General features: G+C 44.2%; 1 protein-coding gene across 9 annotated transcripts in view; it reads right to left on the reverse strand.

Annotated features, from left to right (window-relative positions):
- Window positions 1-8,125: 8,125 nt before the first annotated feature.
- RACGAP1 (Rac GTPase activating protein 1) overlaps window positions 8,126-22,709 on the reverse strand; it is a 32,079-nt gene continuing 17,495 nt past the window's right edge. For all 9 annotated transcript variants that reach the window (XM_059682818.1, XM_059682822.1, XM_059682819.1 and 6 more), the window contains exons 4-17: window positions 21,997-22,133; window positions 20,981-21,050; window positions 17,827-17,880; window positions 16,844-16,924; window positions 16,340-16,457; window positions 14,978-15,108; window positions 14,046-14,210; window positions 12,725-12,820; window positions 12,440-12,638; window positions 11,129-11,234; window positions 10,832-10,964; window positions 10,588-10,723; window positions 9,798-9,906; window positions 8,126-9,269 (exon numbers count right to left, since the gene is read on the reverse strand). In XM_059682818.1, the coding sequence (XP_059538801.1) occupies window positions 9,194-9,269; window positions 9,798-9,906; window positions 10,588-10,723; window positions 10,832-10,964; window positions 11,129-11,234; window positions 12,440-12,638; window positions 12,725-12,820; window positions 14,046-14,210; window positions 14,978-15,108; window positions 16,340-16,457; window positions 16,844-16,924; window positions 17,827-17,880; window positions 20,981-21,050; window positions 21,997-22,133 (1,611 nt within the window). In that variant the 3' untranslated portion in view covers window positions 8,126-9,193. The remainder of the gene's footprint in view (window positions 9,270-9,797; window positions 9,907-10,587; window positions 10,724-10,831; window positions 10,965-11,128; window positions 11,235-12,439; window positions 12,639-12,724; window positions 12,821-14,045; window positions 14,211-14,977; window positions 15,109-16,339; window positions 16,458-16,843; window positions 16,925-17,826; window positions 17,881-20,980; window positions 21,051-21,996; window positions 22,134-22,709) is intronic.

Here is a 22,709-nt window from a genome sequence, read left to right on the forward strand (position 1 = left end):
CAAAGGTGAGCCTCTCCTTCTCAGCAGCCCTTTAATAGGACAGCCGGCCATCTGTTTGGCCGCGGGAAGGGCTGGCCTTCGGGGAGCCAAATCTCAGCGGGTCCAGCCAGGGGGAGTGGGCTCCACGGCCACAGCCCCCGGCCTCGGGTGGGAGTGGGGAGCACAGAGAGGACAGAGACCCAGCCAAGCAGACCCTTGGCGCACACTCCCTTCCTCCTGTTTGTCAGGGGAAGTTTTTAATTAATGGTGTGTAATCTGATCTGGCCCTTCTCCCTGCTGAGCACTGCTTTCAATCAGCAGAGCCATCTGCAATTGCAATTCATAATTCTCCCCAAAGGGAGGGGGACTCCGGACGGGTGCCTTGGTGATTAATACAATTAGCCTTTTATGTTGATGATTGTCTTAGCAGGAGCAGATGATGCCGGCACAGAGCCTAGGCTGTCGCTTCCCCATTGGTTGGCAGGAAGCCCCTATCCGCTTCCCACCCCACTGCTCCCTCGGGTGTAAAGAGGACAGGTCTCATCTGGAGCCACGCTGTGGACAGGGGAGGGCCCACTGAGGGGCCAGGTTCTGGGGCACATGTGGGCCCCTTGGACTGAGGGGAGAGGAGGAGCAAGGTGATGATTCAGAGACGTACTTTCCAAGGAAAATAATTTTGACCTAAGGGATTCTGTACCCCAAGGTTAAAAGAAAAGAACTACTTAAGGTGAACTATAGGTTGAAAGGGCCGAGTTTAAGTACAGGCTCAGGCACTGAGAGCTGTGTGCACGTGAGCACGTTACTTAAGGATCCTGAGCCTCACTTTCCTCGCCTGGAAAATGGAGTTTGCTCCTGAGGGGGCTGGAAGAACTACATGGGGTATGCGTGTCCCACACCGTGCCTGGTGCAATCAGTGGTAGCGGGCTTTACCCATCACAGTAGACAGCCATTCCCTCTGCCAATGAGTCTGGCTGCTTCTCCTCTGGTTTCTAACGCAGCCCAGCTATCAGTCAAGAAGGGATCCTTCCTCCCCATAATCCAGGCTTAGCCTGAGCAAAGGAGAGAGTCTGTAAGTATGAGTGTCAGGGGAGAAGGATCCAGAGGAAAGAGGAGTCAAGAATCAAACCCGAGAAAGAAACAGGACTCCTTGGAACAGAAACGTGGAGCACTGCAGTGATGGCAGCTGGGAGCTGGTTTGGGGGAGATGCAGGGAATGGGGGTAAGGAGGCGGGGGGGGGGGGGTAGAAAGGGGTGAAAAGAAGCAGAGCTTGGAGCATCTGGGATTTCATATGGCAGCTAAGTAAACAAAAAAGAAACAGTCACGAGAGCTGAGGGTTTAAGAGGCAGCACAGATCAAAATCTGTGATCTCTGATCTACAATGAGGTCAAGTGATCTGGAACAAGCTGACTGGGGTTTTTGTTTATGTTTTTTTTTTTTTTTTTTTAAAGAATAGTTTATTAATTTTTAGAGAGAAAAAGATCGATGTGAGAGCATATGGACTGGCTGCCTCCTGCACATCCCCTGCCAGGGATCAAGCAAGCAACCCAGGCATGTGCCTGACCAAGAATTGAACTGGCAACCTTTCAGCGCACAGGACAACGCCCAACCAATTGAGCCACACTGGCCAGGGCCTGACTGGGGTTTTGAAGGGAGACTCTGCTGGGTCAGGAGAGGGGATCACCCCAGTGTCCCTGAGCCCCAGCGCTGTTCTCCAAGATCTGAAGCAGCTGAGAAGAGTGCTGCTTATCACACAAGAGATTAACCTACAGCCAGTATCAGGCCCGGCAATGTCATGGAGAAGACAGAGGGAAGGAGGGAGGGGTGACCTGAGGGCTAATCAAGATGAAGCATCAGGCCAAGTTGTGGCCACTCTGGCAGCTGGGGCAGGGGGTCCACACAGCCAAGATCTGTAATCATGTCTCAGGGAGGGGCAGCTTGGTTCGTGAAGGGCAATTGAGGGTGGGGAGCTGAACAGCACTAATTAATAGGCAGCAGTCGATGGGCAGAAAAGGGGGAAATGAAAAACTGTTTCAGAGCTCCGATGAAGTCAGATAAAGGGGCAGTTGTTTCGAGAGCCAATGGAGGAGGCCAGAGAGGCAGGGACCAACAACTCCACCCGTCCTGTGTGGACAGATCAAACAAGGCCCACTCAGGCGGGCCAGAGTTGGGGAGGCCGGTTATAGAACACCGGGTTGGAGGGCCTTCCTTGGCCTGGAATATGCTCCAGGCCCTCTAGCTGCCTGTTCATCCTGAGATCCAGCTTTAACGCATGGCGTTTCAGGCTCTCAAGGCTCCAGCTCTCCCCTCCCTCTGGGCCCCCACAGCACTCGGCACCCACCTCCATCCTCGCACCAACATGTTACTTCCGTTATCTGAACACTTCTCCCTACCAACCAGGAAGACCTTCTTAAACAAAATTGTATTTTTAGTCTGCTTCTCCTCTCAGGGCAACAGTTTCCTTAACTCCTGTCCTTTTCTTGTCTTGGTCTCCAAACCATGGCCTTCCAGTGTCAAAGGAGAAAAAGCCCTCCTCTGGCGCTGTGGACGGGGAGCAAACTGGACAGAGGGTTGCAATACTCTCCCGGCTCCCTGCCCCGAGTACCTGACGCCTCTCCCCTCCTTTGTGTTGAAGCCGCTGAATAGCTCCATCCCACACTGTGATTCCAGAACGCCACCAAAATGTTCTGTTATTGTGGTCTTGGCCTCGCTGATTCATAACAGCTTTTGCCCCTTCCCTGACTCAGGGGTCACAGGGAATGGCTCTGGGGGTCATGACTGGAACAAATGTTGATCCTACCCTACACAGGCTTCGTGCCAGATGTCCTGGAGCAGAGCCTTGCTTTTCCTATACCTCAGGTTCCCTCAGAGCTGAAGGAACTCCCTGTTTTAATCTCTCCACAGCTAAGTAGCAGGTTCCTAACACATCTGGTCTAGCTAACAGCATATCTCCCACAAACAGCTAACACTTCCAACCCAAATGACATGGATAATAAGATGCACTACCACTTTATGAGCCAGTAAGAAAGAAAAACCACTGCATTATGTCTGTAAGATGCCACTGATTATAAGATAGCTCAATTCTCAGACACTAAAATATATATTTTAAGTGCACCTTATGACCAAGGAATGATCATTTCTCTCTCAAATCTTGGCTCTTTAAGTTAGATTTTAAAGAAAAGGGGAACGGAAGGCCAAATGGGAACCACACGGGGGGGGGGCGGGGGGGGGCGGCGGTCTCGAGTCTCTTTCCTCCAAGGCAGTGGTTCTCAACCTTCCTAATGCCTCGACCCTTTAATACAGTTCCTCATGTTGTCGTGACCCCCAACCATAAAATTATTTTCATTGCTACTTCATAACTGTAATTTTGCTACTGTTACGAATCGTAATGTAAATATCTGATATGCAGGATGTATTTTCATTGTTACAAATTGAACATAATTAAAGCATAGTGATTAATCACAAAAACAATATGTAATTATATGTGTGTTTTCCGATGGTCTTAGGCGACCCCTGTGAAAGGGTTGTTCGACCCCCAGGTTGAGAACCGCTGCTCTAAGGGGATGGATACCATTGCCCTTAGATGCTCTCAGCTCATCTGCTTGACTGTTGCTAGTCCAGCTTTTAAAGACACAGGCCACCCTCGCTGTGAACATCTCTCCATCAGTACCAGGGAATCGCTAAAGAGAACCCCACTTTTCTCATGGAGACAAAATGAAGCACAAGCCAGGACCACCATTTTTGAGATCATCGCCTACCACTCCACCATTTATCCAACCACTTCCCATCCTACCAGGTTATCTGCCCCAGAGCCTCCAGGCCATGCCATGAGAAGATGGCCAGATTAGTCATTTCCTCCTAATCGGGCTAAAACAGCTCTGTTAAACTGCAGGCAGTTCCCGTTAAAGCAGAGCAGCTGGAAAGGGGCTTAGCCCTTTAATGCCAGCAGCTGTACCTCCACAGTGTGGCTGCTCTGCTGAGGGGCTGGACTCTGTCCAGAAGCATCAAGCGTTTAGCCCCAGTCAATGTGCATTAACCTAGGAGGGGAGAGCAGCCAGCTCCCTGAGAGGAAGGGAGGTGGTTCATTTAAGAACCTCCACCCCCAGGCTTTGATTTCCAATGAGGAAGAAAAATTCCAGCCCCTTCATCTCCCTCGCTCTACTAAAATCTGGACAAACTGCATCATCTCGAAGGCAGGAGGAGCTTTCTCTGTGGTAGGAACAATCCCATTTCAAAAACTCACCTAGGACAGATTCACTTGTTAGTTTTGACAGCATAAAGACTTTAGGCCATTAACCATACTGACTCACTCGCCTTTAAGCTGATTTTTTCCCTCTGAGGCCTTAAATATTCTTTTGATCTCAGGTATGCACACATGTGGACACAACAGACTGATAACCTCTTCTTGGAGAGCACTGGGCCCTGGGGTTGATGAGGGAGAAAGCTGAACAGCCCTCAGAAAGCCCTGGCACAGAGCAGGCTGCTGAAGAGAGATCACTCAAAGACTTCTCACTCAAAGCCAGATGGTGAACACGAGACGGGGTGAGAGCTAATGCCACTCAGGGGAAAAGCCAGTAAGCTAATCCGCTGACACGTTTCTAGAAGCAGGCTGATGGCTTTGGTTCAGAGACTTGCCTGTTCTTGGCTCTGAGCTTCAGAGCATACAAGATGCACAGGCACTCCCACCAGGAGCAACCTCACACATCCACACCAGCTCTTCCTCCTCCTTCCACATAGAATGCAGCCCTGGATCACCAAGCACAGGTCTTCCGTTCTATCAGACAACAACCCTAACCATGAAGACATTCCCAGCCCTAATGCTTTCCCTGGGGTCTGGGCCTCCCTGCTCTTCCTGAGTCATCTGTTGAGAGTACGTGAGCAGGTCCACATACAGAGCTGAGTGAAATCATTCATGTACCTAACTAGAGGCCTAGTGCACAAATTCATGCACAGGTGGGATTCCCTCAGGGTGGCCTGCGGGGATTGGGCTGAAACTGGCTGTCCAACACTGCCTGCTACTCCTGCCTGCTTCTCCTGCTCATCCTGGCCCCGCTGGGCCTGCCACGGGCTCATGCCCAGTCAGTCCTGATCAGGAGAGGCTCATGCTGCCACAGCAGTGCTCACCAGCAGAACCCACAGGGATCAGGCCTAAACCGGCAGTCGGACATCCCCCAAGGGGTCCCAGATTGGGAGGGTGCAGGGACACCCCCCTCCTCCGTGCACGAATCTCGTGCACTGGGCTTCTAGTATATAGAGAATAACAAATCCACGATGTTAAAGAATCTGAAGTAGCAAGCACCAGAGTTGACCTCCAGAGTGGGGGCTGCAATCCTCAGGGTCTAATCCCAGCCAAGCTATAGACTTGTGGGAATTTGAGCCATCACCTCTCTGAATTTGTCAATTGGGATGATATCACCAATCCTGCCCACCATACGTGGGTGTGGAGACCAAGTAGATGATAAATGAAAGCACTTTGCACACTCTAAACCAGGGGTCCTCAAACTATGGCCCGCGGGCCACACGCAAATACAAATATTGTATTTGTTCCCGTTTTTTTTTTTTTACTTCAAAATAAGGTATGTGCAGTGTGCATAGGAATTTGTTCATAGTTTTTTTTTAAACTATAGTCCAGCCCTCCAAAGGTCTGAGGGACAGTGAACTGGCCCCCTGTTTAAAAAGTTTGAGGACCCCTGCTCTAAACCATCACATTACTTTCCCTAGAGGCTCTGTGGGGAATCAGTTCCCAAGCCCATCTTCACTGATGACCAGAGAAGGTATGAACTGGCAAGTGCTTGATTAGAAGTCTTAACTCTCCATTTACATGTGTCTGAGCCTAGCACACAGATGGTATCCAACTGTGTGAGATGTGAGAGTAATGCTATATAAAAATGATGCAACTAAATGCAGCCCGGCAAGAGTTATAGAGAAGGTAGACAAAAGGGAAAATTCTGCTTCCAACTCCGAGTCCCGGAAAAGTGGCCTCCTTTCCCAGCCCACATGACTGCAGAGGAGACGGCTCCCACACACGACAAGGTTATTCCTGGTGATGTCAAGCTGTCTTCCGCCTGACTTCGTGAATAAAAACCATCAACAAATACAGACTCAGAACCTGAGTCCAATAAATCATACTAGGACCTCCTGGACTAGGGCCTTCACTTATTTACAAAATATACCAACTACAGGGAGATTTTTAAAAATTATTAAATTCTTAGGTTAAGTGGCCATTCTCCAAACCCTGTTTATACTAGAAGCATGACGACAAACATGCCCCAAACCTGCATGCTTAAAAAGCTTTTTGCATCAGTGGCTTCAACTTCAGAGTCATGACCAAGACTATCACCGATGCGCATTGATCAAGAACCTACTGTGTGAGCTATAGCAACTTGAACACTGAACTCTGCCACCTTCACTTCTCAGATCTGGACTGCACAATGGCTCTCTCCCTGCTCATGATGAGAGTGAGAAAAGGTGATGCATGATTATGCAAACTGCTTGGTGTACTGGGCACAGCAGTGGGTCTCCCACATGCTTTCCCAATAGGAAATCACATACTGTATGCATATGCATATGTACGTGCCGGTCTATCTGAAGCTCGAGGTGGGTAGGGAGGCTCTACTGTAACAAAACACACACACAGAAAGCCTCGTAGCTGTGCTCCTTGCAATCACTCAGCACTACTTGTCATTTTGTGCTATCCAATAATTTAACCATGACTACAAGAATTCAAGACCCCTTTCAATGCCACAGGGTCAGTTTATAGCCCCCCAAATTACTATTTTTACCACATTAAATCACCTGAACACCTTATAGCCCCCTAATCAAAACCAGATGCCTTCTTGCCTTCTATTTCTGCAAGCAATGAATTCAATACCTTCTTAAGGAAGAAGTCATTAAACATCCAGTAAAAATGCAAATTGTTGCTGCTGAACCAAACTGTGTAATGCCTGACCAGTTAAATAAATATCAAACTCAGGAGACTTACACAGATTGATAACAGAACAAATTTAAAGATTCTGGTTATTAGCAAGTGGGACAGTCAAGTTCAACTGCATTAAAGAAGGAGCAACAGAGAGCAGAAAGGGTTGGGAGCAGGAGACAGAGGTGACGGCCACTCCAAAGCACTGAACCCTTTCCACAGATCTCACACAGGAAGAATAATTTAATTAAGAAAGCCCTTGAAAGTGGAAAGTCAAGCTGTTCCACATGAAGTGCTGTTAAAGAAGTTGAAGGTGGGTACCTATTTCCCTTTGCTAATATCAGAATTATTTTCATGGTTAAGGTCTTGTGGCCTAGCCCAAAACTGAGCAACTGGCTGCCAGCATCTGACACACAGGACCATTTTCTTTTTCGTTAATGGGCCAGAAGTTCCTGCATAGGGAAGCCTTGCCTTACTAACATTCTACAATCCATTTACTTCCTCTGCATTAGTGACTTAAAATGCACCTTGGGGAGATACTACAGAACAGCAAATATGGAGCCAGGCCAACACTAGGCTTGCAGAGACATAAGAAAAATTTAAAAAAACAAAACCTAACAGGCATGTGTGTGCAAAGGCAAGGAAGGGGAGAAGGGACCCATCCTCTGTCAATTTGCTGAGGCAGATGGGTCCTGCTGTGAGAGCTGCCACCTCCTGGGAAAAAAGCCAGTAGGTTGCCTCCTCTCTCCGCAGTTACATATTAAGCCTGCAACTGTTTACGTTCAATCTCAGATACATTCTGTTCACCAGCTTCAGAGTTCCCAGTGCAGGTGCCCTCAGTTAATCATCCCAGCTCACTCCAGAGTCACTTCCAGCAGTGAAGGATGTTCCTCCCAGGCAGCCTGCCAGCCAGCCAGCCAGAGTTGTGGTTTTTAAAAATCTGCACCATTATGGTCCCTAAAGACTTGTTTAAAGTTTGTTTGTTTTTTGTTTAAAGTAGTTTCTTCAAATTAGAGGGTAACAGTCAAAGGGATAAATCCAGGACTTCAATTTGGACAACAAAAGAGACAATGAGAAACAAAGAAACAAACTCCTGCTGGTGGTAAAGTTTGTGTGGAAAAGGGAATGGAGATGAACAGACTCAAAACACTTAGAGGAAAAAGTATTTTCTTAAAAAAGGTGTTAAAGGTTACCTTCCAGGACAAGACAACCAAACTCATATTCACTTTGAAAAAAAAAACGATTTACTTTTTTCCAAATATTATTTCAAATATGTATTGTACAGACAAGGGTCAATATGTGTCATAAACATTCTATAGAAGAACGCATTTTTATAGACATTGAAAATAATTTTAATAAAAGAAAACTCATATTTATCTAGATGTAGCTATGTTACATAGGAAGATTTCAGCATCCAAAGTGCAAAGACAAAATGTGGCTTTTCTTGCCACACAAAATATTGACAATCTCCCCTGTAGCCTACTCTTAATTGTTAGTGGGATGCCAAATAGACAGCATACTGACCTCTACGGCTCCAACAGACAGGCAGGGCTCAAGAATCAGAATGAATTCACTTATAAACAAACTGGCCTCGATTCCCACCAAAGCCAAAGTCCAGCCAGAGGCCCATTAGAGATAAATACAAAAAGTGTCACTTTTACAAGGTTGTGCCACTTAATACTATTAAACCTAACCAATTCAACTTAAAGCTAAGTATACACCCATCACTAGTTCTGTCCTCACCCTATCCCATTTTTCTGAAGGCTCCATGTTATAGCTCCAGTTCATCATGGAGAAAGAGGAACATCCAAGTTCTCAGGAGCCATCCTAAATCCTCTGTCCAAATCTGTTTTCACCCTGCCCTCCCACCTCCCACTCTGAGAACAAGTTAATTTTACTAAAGATGTAGGGCTTCTGTCATTGCCTCGTGGAAATAAGTTCTAAATAACACCACAGAAAGGTCATTCCACGAGCAGCATTTAGCTTTTAGCCAAAGGGATGAGGCCCTCCCCACCACAGCCCCTCCCAATCACAATGAATTTCATAATGCCCTCTACCCCTATAAAGAGCTCCCATCTAAAAGCTCCCAACGACAGCACAAGGTGTTGATGTTACATTACTTGGAGAGAAAGAGAGGAAGATATATATAGTTTTGATAAAACCCCCATGCACAATTATACTTGATTAAAAGCCTGGAGAATGCTAAAAGTAGTAACAAGTACAGGAGGCTGCGAGCAGAGAGTACAGGTGCGCCCTTCCTTTGCAGTCAGTAAATGCTGGAAGTAACAGGAGACGTGACTTCACTTGAGCATTGGCGAGGCAAAGAAGTTGCCTTGACGTCCTAGGTTTGTGGCAGACTTGCTTTTGCTTCCAAATCTGAAGAAAAAGAGAATAAGCTGGAAAAAGTATTCTATAATAAACAGTAAATGAACAACTATAACATGATGATGTAATCAACTAAAAGTAGAAACTCCTCAAAAACTACTCTGTAGCCCTTACCGGTTTGGCTCAGTGGATAGAGCGTCGGCCTGGGGACTGAAAGGTCCCAGGTTCGATTCCGGTCAAGGGCATGTACCTTGGTTGCGGGCACATCCCCAGTAGAAGGTGTGCAGGAGGCAGCTGATCGATGTTTCTCTCTCATCGATGTTTCTAACTCTTTATCCCTCTCCCTTCCTCTCTGTAAAAAATCAATAAAATATATTTTTTTAAAAAACTACTCTGTAAGCTACTCAGGCATCTGAGATGAGGGGGAAAACAGTAAAGACCTTTAGACCCTTTTAAAGAGGGATCCTTATGGCTCCAGGTTTCCCTTTAAAGTCTAGTCGCTAGCTAAGATCTAATTCAATCCTTCTTTCAATTAGCTTCAGTATGTGGGAGAGAGATCTAAGCAGGCAATCCCCATACCTGGGCGTGTTCCTGGTGAGCGTGGAGCGGACTCGCTGCGACAGGGAGCTGGAGGAAGGCGTCTTGAGAAGCTGATGCTCAGGAGTGGTCACAGGTCCCAGTAAACTCACTTCAATCACAGTTAAGCATATTTTTAAAGGGGGAGGGGGTGGAGGGAAGAGGAAAGCACCCATGGAAGTGGCCAGTTTTAAGCTGAAATCCCTGTGAAGTACTTAAGAACTAAGGCTAGAGACCGAGCAAAGCCCCAGAGATCATGTCTGTCATCGTGTAACACACCAGTGTATCTTCTGAACTATGCAGGCAACTGCTCAATGAATTGCTGACATTCACTTCCTGATTTAGGCCATCCTCAAACTCCAAACTTCACAAATCTAACATATGACCACTTGATTCTTACCTATATTACAAGAAATAATATGCTCCCTTATAATGAAAGAACATGTGAGGTTGCCAGTGCCACTGCGGCTGGAATGAAACCAGCCTCCTACAAACTGGTAAAGCTTTTAAGAAATCAAATGGTAAAACATATCAAGAAACATAAGGATAAATTATATATAAATTATTATTATATCTATATATTTTTTTACTTTCCATATGGGTAAAGAAGAACATAAAAAAGGTGAGGAAAATCAGGATAGATCTGTATAAATTCTCCTTCAATGTTAGAATTCTCAAAATGATTTTAATTTTTATTGGAGAATATGAATTTCAAATAACTCTAGCAAAGGCAGGGAGAGAGCCCATGACCAAAACTGGAGAGGTCTTTTAAAAAGCACAACTTGGGCCTTACCTTTAACATCTGGTGTCTGTGGTGTTGAAAAGGCATTTGAGTTTTCAATGACATGCATGGGGTCAATGTTCTCTTGTTCCACCATCATGAACTGACTCCAGTATTCCAGGGGCAGTGAGAGCAAGCGTTCTACCACCTAAAAGCCACCAAATACATTAGCAAGCTTCAAAATCTCAGGGCTTATCTCTCACAGTCTCTCATATTTTCATGTCACACAAGTTCATATATAAATATGATTGCCTACCTTGGGTTGACGCTTGATGTCCTGTACCATTGTCATTGGATCTGGATTGGGCACAGCGTGGGCAACTATTGTAGGGCCAAAGACTTTAGCCAGATTGGCAATATCCATTTTAGTGTTTGGGCTCTGAGCCACTCTAAGCAAAAGAACAGTAAATTAGAAGACTTGCTCCTCCACTTAAACATGGACCAAAATATACAAGTTCTACAAGAAAACAATTCACCTCCCTAACACACAAGCCACATTGTCTTCCCTTGGAAAATTCCCTAACTCCCAGAAACAACTTTCTGCTGTACTTACCTCTGCAAGTGAATCATGAGGAAAGCTAATGTGTCTCTGTTGGCCTGGGGCAGCTCACCAACAGCCTGGTACATGGCAGCTATGCTGTTGTCCTCATCTGTGATTTCTGTAAATGAAAAGAAAGTACCAAGAGGCCTAAGACTGCTTTCCCTTGACAGCAGGCGTCCAAGTTATCGACCACAAAGTCTCATCTATACAGTAAGCTTCTGAAGCTTCTGATTAGGTTCATGACTACATCAGACTCTAGGTTCATTAACAAGCAGGATACTGACCAACAGTTCAATATTAGAACTCAGAACTTTTAAAAAACCAGCTCTTGCAGTCAGGGAAAGCATGTGCAGAAAGGCAGACATACAACTGCTATGACTACAATTATCAAGAAGGTATTTGTTCATAAAACATGTTTATGGGCCTACTATGTGCCAGGTACTATTGGAGGAGTTAAAAAAGTAAATATCTACTAGGTAGTAACACATGTAATAAAATAAGAAAGGCAAGAAGCTAGAAAGTAACAGGAGCTATTATTTTAGAAATGCTGGTCAGGAAAGGGGTTTCTGAGGACAAGACATTCAAAAAGAAACCTAAAAGAAATAAAGAAGCGAACCATGCACATATTATTTCTGCAACTACTGTGAAGGCCAGGAGGGTTGGTATGTTCTAAGAACTGCAAGAACTCCATTGTAACTGGAGAGGGATAAAAGAAGGGAAGGGCATAAAAGGAAATGATATTAGATACAAAACCAGGAGCCAAATCATGTAGGGTCTTTGGGACATGCTAAGGACTGGATTTTATCCTGTGAATGAAGGGAAGCCATTGGAAGACACTGCAGACAGAAAGGACATAATGTAATTTAAAGAAGCACTCTAGCTACTTTACCACAGAGGGTTAAGAGTAGAAACAGGAAAAACAGGAGGTGCTTACATCACTCCAGAGTGAGAGATGTTCAGAGTGGTAGTAGGACTGAAAATTTTCAAATGTAGCCTATAATTTACAAGAACTTCGCAGACAAGATTTGCCAGCTAATGGATTAAATGTGAAATGTGAGGAAAAGGAATTAAAGATGGTTCTAAGTTCAAAAGGCCAACCTAAAACTTGACCAAACAAAAACAAAAACCTGTTAGAGCCCTATACTGTTTAGACAGGAAGAGAACAGGCATGGGCAACATGACATAGTTATTTATCCATCAAAGTATTTGAATATCTGCTGTTTCAGGCACTTTACTAGATGGGGATAAAACTGCAAACAAAGAAAATGCAAACATTCCTGCCCCTTGTGGGACTCACACTCAAGTATTAAGATCTGCTCTTACCTGCTGCTCCCATAAAGGTCTTGTTCAGCCGAAAGGTCAGAAGGGGTTCTTTAAGGTTTCGAAGGAAGTCTTTCAGGAAGCTACAGATAGCATGGATGTCATCCACTTTGCTGAGGAGGGGTACAGTTTTCACTCTGAGAAATTTCTCTTTTAGTTCTTTTACTGTCCGGTCACAGCCTGAGACCCGATATAGGCCTGTCTATTATGGAGATGACACTCTCAGTTAAGAAGCTCCTGAGTGTTAACACAAGTAACAAACTCACCCTCCCCCAGGTTCATGCTTACCTCAGTCAGCCCCCTCTGTTCAATCTCATTTACGCAGTGGACAATAATGGAGGGGATCATTGGAGAAGTCTGAGACACATAATCTGCCAGTATTCCCTGAAATGGGAATGTTTTAAGTTATCATTTTTACCACTTAGACCAGCAGTTCTAGACCAGTGTGCAGAACCATCTCCCAACTAGTACTCAGGCTGGGACATCATGTCTCCTTTCAATTCCTATTCCTAACACATATATTAGAACAGAGACACTCAATTATTTTTCCTACCTCCACACCAGGACTGATTTATGGTCAGAGATACCACACTCTTCATGAACAAGTAATAAAACCACTAGATACAACTGCGTCCTTGTTTTTCTTCTACACAAGGGCATCAGAAAACAAGCAATAATGAGATTACAGGTAAGGCCTTTAATATAAACTAATTTGTTGCTTTTAAAAAAGAAAACCTTTTAAATTATTCTTAGTAAGGAAAATAAACACAACTCAATTGCTTGTGATACAACCCTACCTTTAAGGGAGAACTCCATGGTACAGAATACAGAAAATTTGTTAGAAAAAAAAAACCTTTGCACAGATAAGAATTCTTAAAATTAGGAAAATAACATTTGATTTGCTGGGGGCTGGGTAGTAGCTTAGTCATTTTGCTTTGTTTCTTGCTAATGTTGCTTGTACAATAAATACTTTCTTAATGGATTGAATCAATTTTTAGAAATAAGCAACCTAATCTTAATAGCCTTGTATGGAATATCTCTAACGTAAGAAAGAGAAAAGATATTCACAGATGAATTTATATGTTGTCTGGGATTTGATTCAAAATAATTCATTGGACAGGGCCAGGAGGGAGAGATAGGAATATTGATAAAGCAAGATTGGACATGAATTAGTAATTGTGGAAGTTGAGTGATAAAAACCAGGAATTAGTTATATTAATCTCTCTACTTTTGTATGTTTCAAATTTTACAAAATAGGATAGGATGGGGAAGGGGGGGTAAGGAAGAGGAAAGAAGATGAGAAAAGAAAGGGTAGGAAGGAAAGGAGAGAATGGAAACAAGGAAGAGAGGGAGGAAGTGTGAGGAGAGAAAAAGGGAAGGAGAAAGGGGAAGGGAGGGCGAGTGGGAGGGCAGGTAAGGGAAGGAGTTTTGGTCTAGAAAGGTTATAAAACAGACTAAACCATACAGGATCGACTACAAGTTAACGTTTTATAATTTGTATTCATTACTCGTGGAAAACATACTTGGCATCATTAATTATAGAACAAAACTGACATTCAGCTGTGGAAAAGCTAAGAAGCCCTAACACAATGCTTCCCATAGGCCGTACCTCTCCAATCTTAACAGGTGTCCCTATTAGGGTAGGAATGCAGGGAAGGGGACAGCGGTCCCGACATTCTGGATGAGAGACGACACGACAGTCTCGACACTTAAGAGACAGCTTGCCAAATTTTATCCGCTTTCCACATGGAACACAAGATTCGGGTTTAATAACCTGAGGAGGATGAAATGGGGCAGAAGGAACAGAGTGGTACGAATTAGGAAATTATCAACATCATCAACCACTTTAAGCACTTAGCCTGTGCTGAACAGCTTTCTAGTCCTTTTATACACTTATCTGTTTGTGTAATTCTCACAATAATCCTATAAAATAGGTTGTGTTTTTGTTTAAGGAAACAGATGCAAAAAGAGGCTAAGTAACTTGCATAAAGTCATCCCACTGGAAGGGAACAGTGAGTGTACAACAGTGGAAAGAATCTGTTTACAAGGAGTCAGAAAACCTCCATGTTAACTATGCCACTTACTGTCATGTAGCTCAAACAAGTCAGTTAACTCCTCTGAGCCTGTCAGTTTGCTTGGGTTTTTTTTTTATGAGGAAATCATATGGGACAAAGTTAAATTGTGCTATTATTTAAAAGCATAAAACATAAATATATATCACTAAGAAGCACAAAATGCTTCTGAAAAGTTGCTTTCTTTGAATTTTGTGTTCCTCCCAGAATGGAAAGCTACACACCTTTTGTAATTCAGCAGTGACCCCTGCATAGAGGGACTGGAAGGAGGAAGGAAATTCATCATTTAACTTTATAATGTTAGAGCAGCAGTCACCAACCAGTGGTCCACGGGCCACTGGTGGTTCATGAGGTCTGAAAGGTTGGCGACCACTGTGTTAGAGTACTGAAATTTGTTCCTGGTATATATTACTCTCACAATTAAAAAATTAAGAGTGCCCCCAAAACGGAGGAGCAATCAGAGATTTACCGTCTTAGAGACAAAGTCGTGCAGACGCATCCCCCCGTTACTCTGCGGAGTGCTGGAACCGTCTGTCTCAGTTCTCGGCTCTAGCGGCCTGCTGCTCAAGGTAGAGTCACTATTCCAAGGCTGTAAAGTACCTAGAAAGCAAGCAGCTTTAACCTTAAGTATTTTGTTACTTCTGAATTTTAACCCCAATTTCAATATAATCTATAATAATAAAAGGGTAATATGCTAATTAGACCGGATGTCTTCCAGACATCATTCCGGACGTCCTTCCTGACAAAGCCGGGGCTGGATGGAAGCCAGCCTGGGTCCCGAGTGCCTGCGGGTGGCCTGAGGGAAGCCAGCCGGGGTCCCTGGTGCCTACAGGCGGCCGGAGGAGGGAAGCCAACCCGGTCCTGGGTACCAGCCGGAGGCCTGAGGAGGGAAGCAGGTGCTGGCAGTCGGGAGAAGGAAGGCCTACTCTTGCACGAATTTTCATGCATTGGGCCTCTAGTTGATAGATAACCAGTAATCTGTAACCATAATCAGAAGTGAATAGCCTTTTATTTCATTGCTGGCTGGTGTGGCTCAGCTGATTGGAGCGACATCCCATACACCAGCGGTTCTCAACCTGTGAATCGCGACCCCTTTGGCGGTCGAACAACCCTTTCACAGGGGTCACCTAAGACCATCCTGCATATCAGATATTTACATTACGATTCATAACAGTAGCAACATTACAGTTATAAAGTAGCAATGAAATTAATTTTATGGTTGGGTCACAACATGAGGAACTGTATTTAAAGGGTCAGAAGGTTGAGAACCACTGCCATACACCAAAAGATTGTGGGTTTGATTCCCAGCAGGAGACATACCTAGGTTGCAGGTTCAATTCCCCAGTCGGGAGGCAACCTAGTGATATTTCTCTCTCACATCAATGTTTCTTTTTCTTCTTCCTCTCTCTCTCTCTCTCTCCCAACTTCCTCTCTCTAAAAAAAAAAAAAAGAAAGAAAGAAAAAAAAAAGTGAGCCCTGGCTGGTGTGCTCAGTGGTTAGAGTGCTGGCCCACGAACTGAAGTACCCGGGTTGCAGGTTCCCCCATCCAGTTGGGGCACAAGCAGGAGGCAACCAATTGATGTGTCTCTCACATCAATGTTTCTCTCTCTCTCCTCTTTTCCCCTCCCAGTTGGTCCCTTTCACACTCTCTAAAAATCAATGGGAAAAATAACCTCCAGTGAGGATTAACACACAAAAAAAGAAGTGAATATAACGGCCACACACACACTATCAAGAATTAACAAGTTATGCACTAATGGCATAGGCCAGGCTAGCAATCTAAGGTAGAGCTTGATACAGTGCTCTGGCCATCACCCACAACCCAGAGGACCTGTTTTCCTTCGACTTTTTGTCCAATATGGAACAGTTTCAATAGTGGATGTAGCTTCAATGGGCCCGCCATCACTGGGAACAGTCACTGTAGTTTTTGCAACTATGGATTCATTCCCCTGAAACGAAATTGTAATGAGGGAAGGACGAACATTTAAATTTAATTTCCCCTCCACTATAGGGTTTTGGAATGCTTGAAAAATTCCTGAGTCTTTGTCAGGACTTAAGGCCCAAATCACTATTAAGTCAAAATCTCATCCTTTAGGACAGAAATATAGGCCACGAGGGTATACATACAAGCAACTAAGAATCAAGCATAAAACTGACAGCTGTTTATTTAATCAGACTGATTCCATTCATATGGATAAGGATCCTATTACATAAAAATACCCTCATCAACATCTCAAAATAACACTTGCAATGTTGACTCAGAATTTTTAATGTTTGGGGCTACTAATCTTTGATGTGTTCAAGACCACAATTGTCTTGGCCTGACTATTCTTACCTGGTCTGCTGTAGAGCCAATGGAACGAGTTTTCTTTATAGGTCCCGGGGGGCCATCAACGAACTGTCGGCTATTGGAGCGCTAGAGAGGGGGCAAACACTATTAACTTTAGTGCCAAGCAGATCTGAAGCACAGAAGATAAACTTATTCCATTAGACAACTTGGATCCAAGTCCTAGGATCCAAGGCTATGGTAAATAACAAACAATGTGCTTTCTCTCACTGCCTATTTCCACATGAAGCTTAAGTTGTACCAACACAAAAATGTCTTCCCTTGAAGAAACAAGCAAGCTTTGGAAAAATTTAGATGACAGCACCAGACAAAGTAGAGCTGTAATCCTATCTAAGGACACGAAGTCTTTGGAAACCTATTAAGCACCCTAAATAAGCACGCACAGACAGATCTCTGCTTATCCCATTATACACACATTTCATCTGAAGCTTTTATTAGAGTACAAAAGTCCTGCATAAAAAGTCATATGACAACTCAAAACAAACTTAAGCATATCCTTTACCACATGATGAATGAAGTGAGAGCAGTCCAGAATAGTAACATGGGACAGGATTCTATCCTGAGTTATATACAACCCCCAGCAAGGATTAGAAGGTGTTTAACAATGGCTAGAGCAACATATCAGAAATGCAGTTATGTGACAGAACTTCCAAGGAAATTCTTTTATTGTTACTTTATTTAAAAAAGAAAAAAAAAAACAAAAAAAAAGAAAGAAAGATAAGGATCAAAAGAAACTGACAAACAAAACAGATCCAGTGACATGGAAGCATGCAACAGACTGAGGACTCTCAGAGGGAAAGGGCTGGGGGAGGGAAGAGATCAACCAAAGAACGTATTTGCATGTATGCATAACCCATGGACACAGACAATAGTGGGGTGAAGGCCTGGGGAGGGGTCAATAGGGAAAAAAGGGGGACATCTGTAATACTTTCAACAATAAAGATAAATTTTTTAAAAAAGAAAAAACATACCCTCTTTTCTCTCTTCTTCAGTTTGAAAGTCTTTATTACAGAAGAATCCCAATCCTGTTGACAATTACACTGTATTAATTTCTTTCTTTGGTTAGGCCTCCCCTAAACCCTGTACAAATAAATTTACAGTGAACTTTAAAGGCTTCTTGAGTCAGACTCCCTTAATTTACAATTTGAGGAAATTGGGGGGAGAACTCAAGTATTGTAGTTACAGAGCCGTAGTAAGTTAACATGTTTTCTTTCCAAAATTGAAGCTATTACAATAGAATCAGGAATCAATACCACAGAGGCAAGAAAAGGTTAAAGAATCAACTTCTGTTGTGATCATCTCCAGTGCCTGGTCCTTTGTTTCTGATTCTGTTTGTAATTGGTTTTAGAACTTAGAGAATGTTAGGCACTACACACTGATTGTGTTAGATCTGATTCTTCCTCTTAAGGGACTGCTATTGTCTAATCATATGTTCTGTACAATACAGTCACTTAAAAAGTTCTAGTTTAGGTTTTACTTCTCTCAATCATCTCTCTTTCCTGGGCCCTAAAAGATATTCGCCACTGAAGATTTATTTGTCTTTTACTGTGGTCTAGCTTTCCTTTACTTATTTTAACCATATGTATTTTTAGTAGCTACCTGTGACTTCCTTACTCCTGATAATCCCTGAAAACACAAAATCCAGAAACAGTTGTATACAGCAAATTGTAGCTTAGCTACATAAATTTAATCTTTCCAATTCATGGTCAAATAATTTAGCTACTGCTTGTTTGATTTAGCTTCAGTTACAACAGATAACATAGCAGAGGTCTAGCTTCAAAGTCAGCAAATAGTATGTTTTAGTTTTATTATATATCCCAGACCTATTCTATATCATTCCTTATTCCAAAAAGGTAATACCAAATATTGATATCTATAAAGTGGCAATTATTTCCCTAGTCCATTCGTTGGCAAACTCATTAATCAACAGAGCCAAATATCAACAGTACGACGACTGAAATTTCTTTTGAGAGCCAAATTTTTTAAACTTAAACTATATAGGTAGGTACAGTGTTATTAACTTAATTAGGGTACTCCTAAGGTTTAGAAAGAGCCACACTCAAGGGGCCAAAGAGCCACATGTGGCTCGCGAGCCACAGTTTGCCGACCACGGCCCTAGTCAAACACTGAATTTGGACAGAAAACTCATAGCCCATGTAACAAGTACTTGTCACTTGTTTGGCTATCATCCGAAAACAAATCTCCAATAACCTCCTGATTTATTGTTTTGTTTGTTAAGCTTTCAGTCAGTAGAACAGGTTCCGGTTTTTGAACATCAAAGATTGAAATATCAGGAGATGACCTTTCATGCAGAAACACCATCAGAAGTTAAGAGAAGGGTGCTGCCCTACAAAAGCAGGGTAACAAAGTGTTTAGACATGCTAACCATTGTTGATCAAAGCATTATATAGTACCTGGAAACTCTCCAGTCTTCTAGCTGAAGTTCCAGAGCACTGGTTTTCCCTCTAATTGTGAAGTAAAACTAAGTTTCCCTTTAGAACCAAACTAATTCAGAAATAAGGCACAAATCTATTCTCCCTAAGAGCAACAAATAAGCCCTGACCAAACAGCTTTGCTAAAAAAAATTTTTATTGCTAGGTAAGGTTTTAATAAGTCAAGATATAATCAATTAATACATGCAGCTCACAAATCCATTAAACAAATTTAACCTCATGTCAAATCCTGAATTCTATATTCCCACTTCCAGCAACAAAAAATATGTAAGCAAGTCTCTTATAGTTTGTGTGGATTTATATTTTTAAATGCTACCTCAGTATCTACAACACATCTACACTAATAGAAGAGAAAAATGGTAATTGGCGTACGACGATACCCTTTTCATTGGCTAATCAGGGCTATATGCAAATTAACTGCCAACTATGATTGGCAGTTAACTGCCAACAAGATGGTGGTTAATTTGCATATGTAGGCACAATGCAGGGAGGCTAAAGGGAAAGCAGGAAGAAGCCCCCTGCCACTGACAGTGATCAGAAACCCAGGGGGGGAGCTAAGAGCTGGGGGACAGGACAAAGGCGGCCCTGGGGCCGCCTTTGCCCTGCCCCCCAGCCATGATCAGAGAATCAGGCGCCTTTGCCGCCCTGGCCAGTGATAGCAGGAAGTAGGGGTGGAGCCAGCGATGGGAGCTGGGCACGGTCGAAGCTGGCAGTCCCAGGAGCTAGGGGTCCCTTACCTGGGCCTAAAGCGAAGCCCACGATCGCGGGGCCACTGCAGCTGCGGGTCCCCGCTGCCCGGGCCGGACGCCTAGGCCAGAGGCGTTAGGCTGGGCAGGGGCGGAGCCTGCAACCGCGGGGAGCTGGGGGTCCCCTGCCCAGGCCTGACACCTCTGCCGGAGGCCTCAGGCCTGGTCAAGGGGCCGATCTGGTGATTGGTGATCGGAGGGTGATGAGGGTCAACTCCTCTGGCCGAGGCATCAGGCCTGGGTGGGGGGGCGGAGCCGGGGATTGGGGGGATATGATGGTCCCCTTGCCCAGGCCTGAAGCCTGGGTCAGAGGTGTCAGGCTTGGGCGGGGGGTGGAGCAAGCGATCAGAGGGAGATGGGGGTCCCCTGCCCAGGCATGATTACTGGGCCAGAGGCCTCAGGCCTGTGCGGGGGCCAGAGCCAGTGATCGGGGGGAGATGGGGGTCCCCTTTCCAAGCCTGACACATCTGGCGGAGGCATCAGGCCTGGGCAAGGGGCCAATCAGGCAATCAGAGGGTGATGGGAGTCTATGCCTCTGGCTGAGGCATCAGGCCCGGGCAAGGGGCAGAGCCAGCAATCGGAGGGGGCTGGGGGCAGAACCAGTGATGGGGGGAAATGAGGGTCCCCTTCCCAGGCCTGACACCTCTGTCAGAGGCGTCAGACCTGGGCAAGGAGCCGATCCTGCGATTGGAGGGTGATGGGGGTCAACGCCTGAGGGCTCCCAGTATGTGAGAGGGGGCAGGCTGGGCTGAGGGACACTCCCCCCCACACACACCCAGTGCACGAATTTCGTGCACCGGGCCCCTAGTCAATTAATAACACAGTAATAAAGGAATTCCAAAAAAAAAGGAATTCCAGAAGGACAGCAGAGATATTCCTGAGGGAGCGGAAATATAAATAATACTCAGAGGGCAAATGTTCATTACCAGTGATTCATCAGTCTTGTCAAAGCTGATATCTGATAAAATGGAACCAGATTCGTCAATGGTTGACAGTCTGAGTGAAACAATACAAATACAAAGTTAGACAAAGAAGACTATGAAAAGTAAAATCCACCAACACCCAGAACAAGTTACCTAGCAGATCAGATAATGTCAGCAATTTCACAGCAATCCCTTCCCTTTAAAGATAACTCCAAGCATAGACCCTAGCTGTGGTGGGTTGCTTTTTATGGTTTCATGAGGAGTGTGAGCATGCAATAACAGTTGCTTTTTCAGCAAAGGCCTTATAACTACAGCTGAAAATTACAGTTAGGGGTATGGGTTCTATTCCCTACTGAGTCTGTACTACAGGCTCCTAAAAATTTACAAGGCAGAAGAGTGAAGTTTAATTTGATCCCAATTGTGGTTGCTTTCTGCAAGAGAGAGTATTAGCCAGCCTTAGCTTTTTAAGAAATTAAGCCCATACATCTTCTTAGTTATCAAGATTCCCCATAAAACAATCAGGCAACAAAATAAATACCTCTAAGAGTGCTGACCTCTCCCTACATATCGTATTGGGGGTGTTAAATTCAAAGCCTAGTTGAGACTTTTTAAAGAGAGATGCAGTGGAACCAAAATTACTATCTGGTCTTGGCTCACAGAAGACCTTTCTAAACCAGAGGAGCTACAAGAGCTCTCTGGAGAGTAAACACTAAAAGTATTGCTGAACTGCCACTTTCACCTTTTGGTTCCTTAGCAATCTTAGGATTAGTTATTGGTGTGCAATTCAGCACCAACATCAAAATTTTACCCTTGGTGAAACAACATCTTAAGGGAAGATTTAAAAAACAAAAGAAAGAGAGAGGCCCCTGTGCCTTTATTTCCCACCCACCCTTCCTCTAAGTCTTTTCTGCTTTATTCAGCACACATTCCAGAACCAGTTTATTTAAGAGTTCAGATAACAAGAACTTCTGACAGCTGTGTTGCTCGTGATCAGATAACAACAGATGCAGTTCCCCCACCTTTTGTTCCCAGCGTTGCCAATGGATGGTTGGCCTCTGTTGAGAAAAGCCAGAGCTGATTTTTGCTCCTCACTTAGTTGAATGCTGCCAGATGTGTCACACATGAGCATCTCTCGGATCAGCTGAATCTGTCTTTCCTACAGACCAAAGCAGAATAAAACATCCTAACCAACCAGGGGAGAAAGCTTCACCTCAAATTTATGGGATGGGCAGACCAGAAGACATTGAAATACAGCATTATGCAAATGAGCCTTCAGGAAAGCTGTTACACCAATAGCATATTAATTCACATCAAGTCCAGATTGTGTCTCTGATTTCTGACTGGTAAAATAAACTCCATCTAGCAAATTGGGGTTTCTGCTACAAGACTTTTGGAACCAACTGCTAATCCAAGAGGACGGAGTATTGCAAAATGAGAGTCCCAAAATAAATTTTGCATAGCACAAACACTTTATTGTCATTTTATCAGGACAATTATTGGCTTCTTCCACAGATCAAAACAGCCACCCACCTTTCTAAATGGTGAAGCAAAATGTTATTAAATGGATACAAAGCTATGACACACTAGAACCAGGTAATTTGAGCTCACTGAGGCATCTAACACTGTGCCAGGGTAGATTAGTGCCTCCTAGTAAAGGCTTTCCTTTGTACCATGACCCACCTTGGTACACCAAAATGAAAGTGTTCTATGTTAGCCACACTGCTCAACTTGT

Source organism: Myotis daubentonii, chromosome 2 (assembly GCF_963259705.1).
Source record: "Myotis daubentonii chromosome 2, mMyoDau2.1, whole genome shotgun sequence".
Lineage (NCBI taxonomy): Eukaryota > Metazoa > Chordata > Mammalia > Chiroptera > Vespertilionidae > Myotis > Myotis daubentonii.